Raw genomic sequence first — 14,105 nt, forward strand, 5'->3', positions numbered from 1 at the left:
CCAACTCCCTCTCCTTAGCCCAATAATTCTTAATCTTTTACATTGTTTCTTCTAGAATTTACTTTCTTATGTCTAGGTAACATGCACAACCTGTTATTTCTTGATTTTTTTCTTTCAGTTTTAGATATTGTCTATTGACTTCCTGCTACAGCAGATGAAGATTTAACTCTCCTATACCCCTCCTTTCACATACAGTACTTCTTCCTCCCCTTCAAATAGATTTATATCACTGTTTTTGGTTAAATTGATATTTAGGGCTAAAATTATTTTAAATATATGAATACTGTTTATAGCTAAGTCATATAGTATTTCTTCTCTTCTGTAGCCATTGTTTGCACCACAATGAACAGCTGCATTTTGTTATTATTTTCTTGGTTTCTGTGCTTTTATTACTAATCCATCCCCAGATTTTCTGATAGAAGTAAAAATTGCCTCTGAACATGTGTTCTGTTTCATGTTTATCTTGGAGAATTTCATCTGAGACTTTAGTTCTCCTTCTATTCCACTATGGTGGTTCTTTAAGCCTGTTTTGCAGCTATTAGACTTTTGTCTTCACTGTTATCTTGAGATTTTTTTCCCCCATGCCTTTCTCCTGAATTCCTGATTTCTGAGATCCTATATCTTTTTCTTGGTTTAATCCCTCAGTTTGGTAGAGTAGATCCCTCAGGATTTTCCTGAGAAAGGTTAATAATTTAGGACCTCAATTCTTTGAAAATGTTTGTTATTTTACCCTCACTTTTCATTATCATTTTGCTGGGTGTAGATTTTTAGGACAGAATGGCCCCTGAAAACTAAGGCATTTCTCCATTGTCTTCAAACTTCAGTGGTGCTGTTGAAAAGTTTCATGTTACTCTAGTCTTCTTTCCTTTGTGATCATCTCCCCCCCCCCCCCCTTTCTGGAAGTTTTCAGGCTCATCTTTTCATCCTGAGAGGATTTGTGTTTCCTTCTACCAAATTCTTGGAGGGGATAACCAATCTGGGATTAGTCTGAATTAAATTCTTGGCTAGAGGTGTATCAGACCATTTAATCTGGATTTGGCCCACAAATTGGTGAGAACTGACCTATGATTCAGCTGTAGTTTCTCCCCTCTCTACTCTTGCCAAATTTTGAAATAGTCAATTGTCCCTTGAAGACAGTATGGGGGTTTATTTATAATTTACCCTTAAACTGAAGGTATAGCCCTTTGGAATCTTAGAATTCTGGTAGGAGGAGAATCTGTTATTAGACTTCCCACCTTGGAGTAGCCTTGGGCTTTGTTCTCTGTTCCCATCCTCCAAAATGCTGTGAAAATCAAAGTCTGCACTCACCTATTTTGACAGATGCTCTCAGGATAACAGTGTACCACTTACCTTTCTAGGTTCCTGCTTTCACTCAATGCCTAACTGGAGATTTTCTTACTTTCTCGTTTGATGTCTTAAAGATGATTTAAAAATTATATTTTGGGGCACCTGGGTGGCTCAGTCAGTTAAGTGACTGATTCTTGATTTTGGATCAGGTCATGATCTCATGGTCATGAGATTGAGCCCTGTGTTGGGTTCTGTGCTGACACTGCAGAGCCTGCATGGGATTATCTCTCTCCCTCTCTCTCTCTCTGCTCCTCCCCTGCTTGCACTCTATCTCTAAAAATAAGTAAACATTTTAAAAAATTATATTTTGTCCAGAAGTTTTAGTTATTTCCAGCAGTCCAGACACCTGTCCTGTCATATTCTTGAAAATAGGAATATCACTTAAAATTTTTTTTGTTAATATTTGTTTTTTTCTTTTTTTAAATGTTTTTTTTTTAAACGTTTATTTATTTTTGAGACAGAGAGAGACAGAGCATGAACAGAGGAGGGGCAGAGAGAGAGGCAGACACAGAATCTGAAACAGGCTCCAGGCTCTGAGCTGTCAGCACAGAGCCCGACGCGGGGCTCGAACTCACGGACCGCGAGATCGTGACCTGGCTGAAGTCGGACGCTTAACCGACCAAGCCACCCAGGCGCCCCTATGTTTATTTATTTTTGAGAGAAAGAGACAGAGTGCAAGAGAGAAAGGGGCAGGGAGAGAGAGGGAGTCACAGAATCTGAACAAGGCTCCCAGGATATGAGCTGTCAGTACAGAGCCCAACCTGGAGCTCAAACCCACAAACCTTGAGATCATGACCTGAGCCAAAGTCAGATCCTAAACTGACTGAGCCATCCAGGTGCCCCGTATATCACTTTTCTAAGTCTCAATTTACTTATCTGAAAAATGAGGATGATAGTAGTATCTACCTCATATATTTGAGTAATAAATGAGATTATCAGTATAAAGTTCTTAACACTGTGTCTGGCACCTCAATTAATGTTTACTTCTTCTTTTTTTTTTTTTGTAAATGGTATTCTCAGAGTCTGAACACGAATGCTTTATCTTGCTGTATTTTTATAGGCATATAGGCCAGTGATGAAGATGTGAAGCACCTGAGGTCTCGTTAAGTTGTATATTTATTAAGAAATATAGTTCATTTGAAAAGTTTCCGTTTCAAATGAAAACCAAGAGATTACACAACATTAGTAACCTAGATCTTAACTGAGAAAAGGAGATTTATTGCAGTGAAATCCTTAATGTGTGCATTTCTTGAGACAACAGAGTTTGAAAATATCCCCTCTCCCCCTTAATCAAATAGAACTCTAAACGTATATAACATGGATGCTTCTCTTACAGCAAACTAGGGTATGTTCAATTTTTTTTTTTAGCAATTTTTTATTGCCACAGAAATGTGAATTGCATGAGTTGGTCCTTTTATTTTTTTTTCTAGTTTTTTTTTTCTTTTTCAACGTTTTATTTATTTTTGAGACAGAGAGAGACAGAGCATGAACGGGGGAGGGGCAGAGAGAGAGGGAGACACAGAATCGGAAACAGGCTCCAGGCTCCGAGCCATCAGCCCAGAGCCTGACGCGGGGCTCGAACTCACGGACTGCGAGTCTGCGAGATCGTGACCTGGCTGCAGTCGGACGCTTAACCGACTGCGCCACCCAGGCGCCCCTGAGTTGGTCCTTTTAAAGTGCACAGATATGTTCATTCTAAGAAATTGCTCTTCTCTTTAAAAAAAAAAATTTCCCCCACTGCCAGGTGGCTCTTGCACAGAATTAGCTCTCTCTCTGGTGGTTGCCCTGACCCTTGGGCTGTCTCAGGGACATTCCTTTAGTAGGTGTATTGTGATGTTCTTCACAGCCAGCATGGTCTCTGTACAGGTCGGTTTGATGAGCATCTCTGGGAGTAAAAATCCAAAATGTCCAGTGTCACGAAGTTCAAAAGCAAATGTGTAGGGTATTCCATTTTTGTAGGCCCAATCCATTGAGCTACCAGAGCTCACATCTAAAAAAAAATAAAAAAAAAGAAGAGCCTCACTAAAGAGTCTGCATAACTTTCAAAGTTTATATATAGTACTTGCTTACTAAGCTATCCTAAATCCTCACAATTAAATACTGTTTCAACAAGAATGATTTAACAGTGGTTCCTTGGCAGTGGGCTCATGGAACTAAAAATCCTACCTGCCATCATCTTTGAGGATCTAGTGTAAGTAGTAATGCTTTTCTAGTGTGATGATCTCAAGATTTCTCAGCCTCAATTCCAATAACATTTATCTCCACCCACACTTCAGCCCCCACCTCTCCCCCTCTACAAACTAATCCCTGGCTCAGTTTCTTTGCTTTTACTCCTTGAGAGGAAGCTGGAGAAAGTCTTTGCTGTAAAATCACTCCAGTCACTGACAGCCTGTTCCTGGTTCCCTGGAGCCAGCTGCTCCAGGCTCCTTTTTCTAGACCTTCACTTAATGAACTTTTCTCACGCTCTTATGGTCCTGCCCTTCACTTTACCATTGTCCCCAGGTCCACACAAGGTAATCAGCCCACCACCTCCTCTACTGACACCACAGCCCTCTGGCTTTCTTCCTTCCAGCTCAGAGGAGGAGAGGATGCTTGTTTTTTTACAGGTGTCATCTTTTTTTTTAATTTTTTTTTCAACGTTTATTTATTTTTGGGACAGAGAGAGACAGAGCATGAACGGGGGAGGGGCAGAGAGAGAGGGAGACACAGAATCAGAAACAGGCTCCAGGCTCTGAGCCATCAGCCCAGAGCCTGACGCGGGGCTCGAACTCACGGACTGCGAGATCGTGACCTGGCTGAAGTCGGACGCTTAACCGACTGCGCCACCCAGGCGCCCCCAGGTGTCATCTTTTGATTCTATTCATCATGGTCTTCTCTGGTCTCTGGTCTTCTCTGGGACCTCGTTTCATTAATTAAACCACCCTCTCTTGCATCTGCATTGACCACAATATTCAAGCACTGATTTCCTATAGCACTTCCTTCTTATGCTATATACCATCCTCCTTGTCTTGGTCCTTTTGCTTTAGAATGCAAAGAGACTCTATATGTGTTGCCTCTGTGACCTCAGCCACTTTCAATCTGGTTCTTGCCTCTACTTGTCTATGAAACCTTAGTTCTTGAAGGTCACCAATGACAGCAGGCCTGATCTCCTTTCTTGTTGTTGTTGTTGGTGGTGGTGTTTTTTTCTCCCCCCTCTCAGAAGCCATTTTCAACCTCTCAACAACATTTAGCACAGCTGATAATCCACTGGCAACTCTCTCCTCTCTCTGGCTCTTGTGACCTCACATGCTTGTGAGCTTGTCGGCAGAGAGGTGAAAGTGCAGGCATTAGAGGCAGACTAAGGGCTCAGACTGTATGTATCCCACCACCTACTGTGACTTGTCTGAACCATAATCTCCTCTTTAGAAAAAGAGATTATAATACCTGCTGCATGGTGGTGTTGTGGAAATTAAATAATGTGCTAAGGGACATAAGCCCCTATTATTTTGCATCTTGACACCCCAAAGTGCCTAGTATGTCATTTTTTAGCATAACAGGCTCTTAATAATTGTTTAATAAATTTTAAGAGAAGAATCTTTATATACTTTTTTTCTTGAAATCAATATGATCCAGACTGACCTAACACTATTACTATTAAAAAATTTTTCAGAGCATGTTCATCTGCTCAAATAATACCACTTTTTATGCTGCTTCTGTCAGGACAAGTTAGAGATAGATTATTAAGTTAAGACAATTAAATGACTTTGCTGTTTCTCAGGCTCCTCTTGCTTTGGTTAAGGACAAAAGGTAGGCGGTGGCTTCATTGTCCCTCTGAATTAGAGTACACTGGAACTGCAAATAGTGGTCATAGAAGCCAAAGTCAGAGTCAATATGTGCCAAGAGTTACGTCATGGTGATGTGACAGCCTCATTTCTATGGTAACAGATTGTTCTTGGTAAATATAATACCATGACTGTAACTTCATACCAAGCTTAAAAGGTGAAGTGTAAGATTTTTAAAAATTAATATTAAAAACTAATGTATATTATGTGGGTGATAATTAGGAATATGACTTTTAAAAAAATGCTATCTTTCCTCCTTCAGCATGGCCGTACTGAAAAACAGTTCTAAAGAGGTCAGCATGAGACCAATGATCATAGACTTTGCAAAAAATTCTAATACTTAAGACATTCTCATTATTAGGATAAACTTACATGAGAAGCAATGTTAATTGACAAACCAAGCTTTTCTTCTGAAGGCTCAAGAAAGTGAGTGGTTAGGAATATAATAATGGGTAGGTTAAAGAAATCAAGGAGAAATTTCGTACTTCACTGAAAGCGAGATTGGGTGCCACTCTCTATACATACACATACAACCTGTGTGTGTATGTGTGTGTGTGTGTGTGTGTGTGTGTGTGTGTGCATATGTAGACATTAAGATGTATATGATTTCATGCTAAATTTTCCAAGTCATATAATTAATGAATGTTAGAGTTTAAAAGACCATGAGAAATGACCTTGTCCAATCCCTCACTTAAAAGTGGTGGAAACTGAGGCCCAGGATTAGTATCTTGGCCAAGAATGTATCACAGTTAGCAGGAGAATTAGGACTAGAATCCATGTCTTCTGATTCTTCAAGTTCTTTCCATATACCCAGTTGTTCTTTATTTCATATAAAGTAAGAAATATTTTAATTACCTTTTAAGGGGAAATTCAGCTTTAGGTGTTATGTAAAAAACAGAATTTCCTAACAAGAATGGTGGAGGAAAGGAATAAAAGGGAAGCTCTTTTAGGGCTGAGATATTACTTCATTACCTTCTCAAGGCCCATTTCCACCCTTATAGTAGTTACAATTGCTTAAGGAGCCCACTTGGGCACTTTCTACTGTCATAAGATCTCAATTCAGCTTTGTAGTCATTACTACATGCTTAGAAAATTCTCTGCTTAGAATTTATTTAAATTGGTACAATGATTTCTGTCATGCAGTGTAAAACTAATAAGATATAAACTCCCTCCATCTTCCTTGGCTAATTTGGTTGTCAAAAATTTCTCTTTAAAGGGGAACACACTTTCTGTTTTTTTAAAGGGAAGTCATTATACAGGATCTTGGTTCAAGAGATGATTCTAAAACAAAATACACAGGAAACTTACACAATGTGCTGGAGGCAGGTCCATATCTATATTGTACCCCATATACCGACCGAAGTGCATTCACAGCTTTATAAGCTGCAGATTCCTGTGAGGGAAAATGGAAAACTTCTATCACTTTCCATCACTGCATTGAAACCTTTGGAAACACTGGCATGTTGTCTGAGCATTATCAGCCATCAATTTGGAGAGCAAGGTTGGGCACATTTGGTTATAGCTATGTTTAATAATAATATTATTCTTTGACACGTGCTGCAGTTTACAGTGTGTTTTGGAACACATTATTTGCTTTGACTGATGCTCACAGCAGACCAGTGATCAGTAATATTTCCACTTGACAGACAAGAAAAGAAAGGCTCAGCAAGGCTGGGATTACATGGCAAGGAGCGGTTAATTACCCATATCTTCTGATGCTGATTTAGTGTTCTGTCCTCTTCACTTTTATTCAGAGGCACTTGTTTTTATAAATTACAAAATACTTGATAGGGAAGAACGTCAGTCTTCCTCAAGGCTACATATGCAGTGTTTAGCAATGTGCCTGTGTATAACAGATGCTTAATCAATATTTCTTGCATGAATGTTGAATAAGCATAGCTCTGCAAGAGTATCAAGATAATCTTATTGATCCTTAAGTACATACTTCAGTGGCTATGTACAAGGTATTTAAAGCACATTTGCATCAATTAAGAAACCCTTTAGTTCAGGAAGAGTGACTTCTCTTATGCTATTCATTTATCCCCGGGGGAATGGGAATACAATTTCAGAATGCTCCATGACTTCTAAGGTTACCTACGCCTCTGACGGAGCTCAGGTACTGCTAAGATGTAGAAATTCTGAGGTGGAACTGTTCCAATCAATGCCAAAAATCGGAAGAATAATCAACACAACAAAACTACTAAAAGGTGAATATTCTAACATGAACTGAAAGGATACAGACTACACTTCAAAACATTTTCAAATGGTATAGCAGCATTAATTTCAATAAGGAGTCAGAGAAGTATTGTATGACCAGCAAGAGGAAAAGAAGTATGTTGAAACCAGTATACAACTCTCCCGTTTCAATTTGCCTATGAATAATTTAATACATCAGTTGAAGTACTCTGGGCAACATGGTGCCGTGTGTTGGTCTTGGCTGCAGCTTGCTGTCCTCATTCACCTCAGGGATGAATAAAGCAGCCTCTGCAGCAAATGCCACTTGTTGTGGATATTAAGGGGCCAGGCTCCAGAACCTGGCAGACAATTTATTATTGATCTCACTGATGATGAATTTCTCCTCTCAGGAGCCAACAGAGAAGGAATGTAAACACCCTAATACCAAAAACCTTTATGGAGAATGTTCTAAGATTTTAACATCTTCTCCAATGGTTTTAGCAATATTCCATGGCAAGGGCAGATATTTCTACGTTTAGAAGATTATTGCATTCTGCTGGTGGGGAGAGTTTTGTTCCTCATTATTCCAGAGGACTAAATTCCCACCCCGAAATCTACTAAGAAAAAAAAACACAACCTCTTGGCCTCTTGGCCTCTTTGCAAAAAAACCATAGGCATAGCTTTAGCCTTTTGAGCTCCCTGCACTTCTGCCACTCAGGTGCAGGTGCATGTTGGTGAGAGGTTTAGATAGGATCATTCCACAAAAAATGAAAACTTCATAACATTTTCCAAGAATTATTTTCCAGGGTTGTGTAGCTAGACACGTATTTGAAAGAGTTTAAGCAATTCCTCCTTTCTTTATTGTTTCCTCTTTCCACTTGTCCCAGGCCTCACTTATTAAAAAAAATTTTTTTTAATGTTTTCATTTATTTTTGAGAGAAAGAGACAGAACGTGAGCAGGGGAGGGGCAGAGAGAGAGACACACACATGAGTCTGAAGCAGGCTCCAGGCTCTGAGCTGTTAGCACAGAGCCCAACATGGGGCTCGAGCTCATGAACCGCGAGATCATGACCTGAGCCGAAGTTGGAGGCTTAACTGACTGAGTCACCCAGGCGCCTCCAGGTCTCACTTATTGAACTTCAGCTAAATAAGGCTTATTTTTTATTCCTTTTTTTCCTCTTCTTTTCTTTCTGAGAGAGAATGTGTGAGTGAGTGGGGGAAGGGCAGAGAGAGGGGGAGAGAGAGAATCTCAAGCAAGCTCCATGCTCAGCGGGGCTTGAATTTATGACTCTGAGATTATGACCTGAGCTGAAATCAAAAGTCGGATGCTTAACCAACTGAGCCACTCATGTGTCCCCAATTATTTCCATATTTAAAGCAGCTTAATGAATGACCTAAAAATGTTAGCAGAAACACAGACTCTACCATATTGATGGAAATGTTTTTGAACAATTTGTTAGAATTTAATGGTTTCTGGTTAACATTCAGAGACTACCTAGTTTCTGAGAATTTTAATCTTGGCTGTAATGACTTAGCTTATATGTCATTGACATATTGACAGTCTGGACTAAATAACTCTGCTGTGGAGGCTGTCCTATACATTTAGCAGTATCCTTGGCTTCTATCCTCTAGATGCCAATAACATCCTCCAGCCTTGTTGTGACAATCAAAATGTCTTCAACCTTGTTCAGTGTCCCGTGGGAGGCAAATTCATTCTTGGTTGTGAATCACTGATTTACTCTTTATACCACAACCTCCAACCTAAGACAAAATTAAAATAGGCTTAACTTCTGATAGCAAGCTAAATTCAAAATATGGAGAACATTCTCATGTAATAGATTTAATATATTGCATACTCCATATTATCTGTCGTGAGAACATAAATAGACATTGTGCCCAATTCAGAAAGGGGTGAATATTTGCCTAGAGAAGCTTTGTGTGATACAGGGTGGTTAAGGTGTCAAGTTAACAACAACAACAACGACGACGACGACGACAACAAGAAGTCTGTTGACACAGAGTAGCTGAAGAATAGCATTCTTTTTTTTTTTTTTCCAACATTTATTTATTTTTGGGACAGAGAGAGACAGAGCATGAACGGGGGAGGGGCAGAGAGAGAGGGAGACACAGAATCGGAAGCAGGCTCCAGGCTCTGAGCCGTCAGCCCAGAGCCTGATGCGGGGCTCGAACTCACGGACCGCGAGATCGTGACCTGGCTGAAGTCGGACGCTTAACCGACTGTGCCACCCAGGCGCCCCAAGAATAGCATTCTTAAATAGAATTACCACCTTTACAAAATTTCTCAAGAAAGAGAATTTGCTCAGAATTCTTGCTTGGAATGCCAAGAACAAAATTCCTCTTTTGGACAGAATACAAGCCTTCCGTCAGGCCTTCTTCCTCATGTTCCCCATTCCTTCCAGGTCCTGGACATCTAGATCTGGGATTCCTGCAACTCCAACCAACTGGTGAAGGATTTAGGGTTCAAGGTATAGGAAGAAAGGGGGTGCTTCTCTTTTATCAAAGTTTTTAGTTCAAGTTTAACATCCATACAGAATAATATAACAATTTTAAGTTTATAGCTCAATGAATGATCACAAATTGCACACACTCATATAACCAGTATCCAGGTCAAAGAATAGAACATCAACAGCAACCCCAAACCCTCTCCCTTTTACCTTTTCCTTCTTCCTCACACTATATATTAGTTTGACCTAGTTTTGAATTTTATAGACCTTTAGATGCTATTGGCTCTGAAAGAGACTCACTTTACAAAGAATTTTGCCCTACAGTGGATAGCTTGTTGGGTTTCTGAGATGAGGAGAGAAAGGAACTCTGCTTAATCACTGACAAGTAATCTAATGCCTGAAGGGCTGTTCATTCTGAGTGCTAACTTGTCAAATAGAGGCCCAGAGACTTAGTACCATTAAGCAAAGAGCACTTATAAATTAAAACTTGCTTTTAATTAATGAGAGTCAGACCATAATTTATGAACAATTATTTACTCAATAAAATTAATTATAGCCCTGAACATGTGACTGAAGCTGTAATACTAATCAAATCCATCCTGACACTTTCCGTATAACCTGTGGTAAGAATGTAAATCGGTTTGAAATGATTGCATTTGAGAAGCAGCACAGCATGGCAGTCAAAAGCGACAATGTTGGAGCTAGATTTGGGGCTGAATCCTGGCTATGGCTCTTAGTAGCTGTATGTTGTTAGTCTAATTGCTTAATTTCCATAGGTTTCAGTTTCCTCATCTGTAAAATGGGGATAATAATAGTTACCTACCTCCTATAACTATGAAAAATGAGTCAATACGTAAAGAATGCTTATTAGCATAAACACAATATGTGTTTGCTATATGTCATTACTGCTTAGAACCACGTTAGTGTTAGAAAAGAAGAAAGCCTGACACACACATATACATGGTCAAATACTTACCACACAGCTGAAATTGGGGATTGTTGCATATTTGTAAGAATAGGGATATAGCAACATCTGAGCATATGCATGAAAGGAGAGGTAAGCCCTAATGTGCTTCCTGTGTTTTCGGAGGAAGGTGGCTACAGCTTTCACTTCCGGCTCAGATTCTGGGAAAGGTCCACAGTAGGTATCATCGCAAGGATGCATAGAAGCTCCTTCATCTGTAAGACAGAAAAGAAAATGGGGTGAGGGAGTGGAGAGACAAGAAGCAAGAGACACAAATGAGCATCGTTAAACTGATTTTTTTTTCTTTCATTTCTATCAACATATGGTACTATTAAGCAATTCATCTAATTTCTCATTTATAGGAATCAGTTTTGAAAAATCCAGGGTGGTTCAAGCTTCAATGGCCTGAATAGGAAATAAGTACTGATTTTTTAACTGATCCTGCATAAACTACTCTAAAGGGATGACTTTGTCAGTGAGAGACCTAATTCTTTATGATCCTCCAGAGCAGGTAAGGCTCCTGTTGTTATAGCCCACGACACCCTGCACTTTCCCTCTGTAACACTTGACGTACTTGTAATTAGTCTGCAGTATTTACCTGTTTAGCATTCAACCAATATTTATACTGTTCTAGGTGCCTGGTATTCAATAAAAAACAATACAGAAAAAAAACCCCTGCTCTAATAGAAACTACATTCAGTCTGAATTCTTTATTAAACTCTAGGGCTCTGTGAAAGCAGGAACTGTGTGTCTTCAGCTTGCTGGGCACCTGCAACTAGAACAGTAGTATGGCAAATGTTCAACAAATATTTGTTGATAAGTGAATGTCAGATCAAAAGAAAAGGCTAGACATCTGCACAGGTGTCTGGTAAGATACACACATTGATTAATCAAGAACACGAAGGCAAGACAGAAATAATTCCACAAAACATGCCAAAACAATTTCTATTATATTTTTAGGTAAGCAATATCCAAACTGGTTTTGTAAAATGCAAGAGGCTTCTCCAGCTATCTTGGGGGTAAGAATTTAGTTAAGAAATCCTCAACAGGGGCGCCTGGCTGGCTCAGTCGGTTAAGCACCTGACTTTGGCTCAAGTCATGATCTCGTTTGTGGGTTTGGGCTCTGCATCAGGCTCTGTGCTGACAGCTCAGAGCCTGGAGACTGCTTCAGATTCTGTGTTTCCCTATCTCTGCCCCTCCCCCACTCATGCTCTGCCTCTCTCTCAAAACTAAATGTAAAAAACCTGAAAAAAATTAAAAAAAATCCTCGAAACTTAAATTTAATAATTTTTGAATTAACAAATATATATCCCGTAGGTCTATGATGGGGAGGAAGGAAAATAACATTCACTGTAACAATCACAAAGTAGTAAAGTCCCAAGACGTTTTTACATTTAGAAAGAATTACCTTTTCTACAGTTATTTGCCACTGGCCATGATTAGCCCTCCCCAAAGCCCTAGAAAACTGTCTTTTTCCATAAACAAATGGGAAATGTCTGGTGATTCTGTGAGACAGTCTAATTCTACTTAATATGAAAAGGTAACCAAGTCAAATCAGGATAAATCTTGAGGTGATTAAATCTAGTTTGTGTTACAGGTGAGTTAAGATGGGGAATTTATAGCAATTGTGGTTTTCCTCCTTTGAGTCTAATTCTGGACATGCCTTAGAAGCAAGTGGGATATGGATGGAACTCAGAATATAATATGAACACTATAGCTGATACTCTGAAAGGTACAGGACAAATAAAGGGACATTTGAAGAACACTGATGTAAAGCACTGGAAAGGAGAGATCACAGACTGAACAACTAATTCCAGAGGGAGCAAAACTAATGATCCAGAGAAAAAGGATTTACAATAATCCTAATAAATATTCTCAAGGGCATATAGAAGGGCATTGGATACATTAATCAGGGACAAGAAGTTAAAAGTACCAATCAGATTGAATAGAAATAGAGAACTTAATTCATGGGTTGAAAGAATACAGTTGATGAGTGAATTAATGAGATGGAATATGTTTTGAAACATTCCCAGAAGGCATCAAAAAAATGAAAGAAAAATTAAAGGAGTATGAAAAATAGAATAACTGTCAACATCTGATTAATAGAGGCCCAAATAGAGAAAGAAATAAAAGCTAAATATTTGAAGAACTGCTAATTGAAAATTTCCCACAATCAAGGAAAGGTTGAATGGAATTATTGTATACAAAACAAGAGAGATAAAGAGGAAATGTGTCAACACTTTGACACACTAGGTTGAAATTTAAGAGAAGAAAACAATTCCAGAGAGAAAGAAACAAGTCATCTATAAGAAAAAGGGATTAGATTCACATTTGACTTTTTAATAGCAACACTAGAGTATTATTTCCAAAGTATATTTATAAACACGTATATACTTATTGTTCTTACATTTTTATTTATATATTTAAAATTAATTAAATGCTTAAATTGAAGTATAGTTATACATATACTATTATATTAGTTTCAGGTATACAACATAGTGAATGGACAATTATATACATTATGAAAAGCTCGCCACAATAAGTGTAGTTACCATGGTCATCATACAGTGTTATTACAATATTACTGACTCTATTCCCTATACTGTATGTTCCATCCTATGAAACTTATTTGTTTCATAACTGGAAGTTTGTATCTCTTAATCCCCTTCACCTAGTTTGCCCATCCTCCACCCACTCCTTTCTAGCAAGGGCCAGTTCTCTGTATTTATGAGTCTCTTCTGTTTGTTTTGCTTTTTAGATTCCCCATGTAAGTGAAATCATGTTATTTGTCTTTCCCTGTCTGAATTATTTCATTTAGCTAATACCATCTAGGTTCATCCATGTTATTGCAAATGGCAAGATTTCATTTTTTTACTGGATGAGTGCAGGTTCAATGTGTATATATACAACATCTTCTTTATCCATTCATGTATGGATGAACACTTGGGTCTTTTCCACATCTTGGCTATTGTAAATAATGCTGCAATAAACATAGGGGTGCATATATCTTTTTGAATTAGTATTTCCATTTTCTTTGGATAAATATCTAGAAGTGGAATTGCTGGATCATATGGTATTTCTACTTTTAATTTTTGGGGGAATCTCCATACTCTTTTTCCATGGTGGTTACTGTCTTGAATAATGTTCTAGGTGCATTTGAAAAGAATGTGCATTCTGCTCTTTTTGGATGGAATGTTCTGTATGTATCTGTTAAGTCCACCTGGTCTAACGTGTCATTCAAAGTAATTATTTCCTTATTTTCTGGGGTGTTAAACTCTCCTATTATTATGCTATTACTGTCAAATTTTCCCTTTATGTCTGTTACTTTACATA

The 14,105-nt window shown here is 38.6% G+C and overlaps 1 protein-coding gene across 1 annotated transcript in view; it reads right to left on the reverse strand.

Moving 5' to 3' along the window:
* Positions 1 to 3,015: 3,015 nt before the first annotated feature.
* The window catches only part of CPA6 (carboxypeptidase A6), a 320,090-nt gene continuing 309,000 nt past the window's right edge, over positions 3,016 to 14,105 (reverse strand). Inside the window, exons 9-11 of the mRNA XM_043601162.1 lie at positions 10,785 to 10,987; positions 6,477 to 6,561; positions 3,016 to 3,337 (exon numbers count right to left, since the gene is read on the reverse strand). Coding sequence (XP_043457097.1) covers positions 3,150 to 3,337; positions 6,477 to 6,561; positions 10,785 to 10,987 — 476 coding nt within the window. The 3' untranslated portion in view covers positions 3,016 to 3,149. The remainder of the gene's footprint in view (positions 3,338 to 6,476; positions 6,562 to 10,784; positions 10,988 to 14,105) is intronic.

Source organism: Prionailurus bengalensis, chromosome F2, assembly GCF_016509475.1.
Source record: "Prionailurus bengalensis isolate Pbe53 chromosome F2, Fcat_Pben_1.1_paternal_pri, whole genome shotgun sequence".
Taxonomy (NCBI): Eukaryota; Metazoa; Chordata; class Mammalia; order Carnivora; family Felidae; genus Prionailurus; species Prionailurus bengalensis.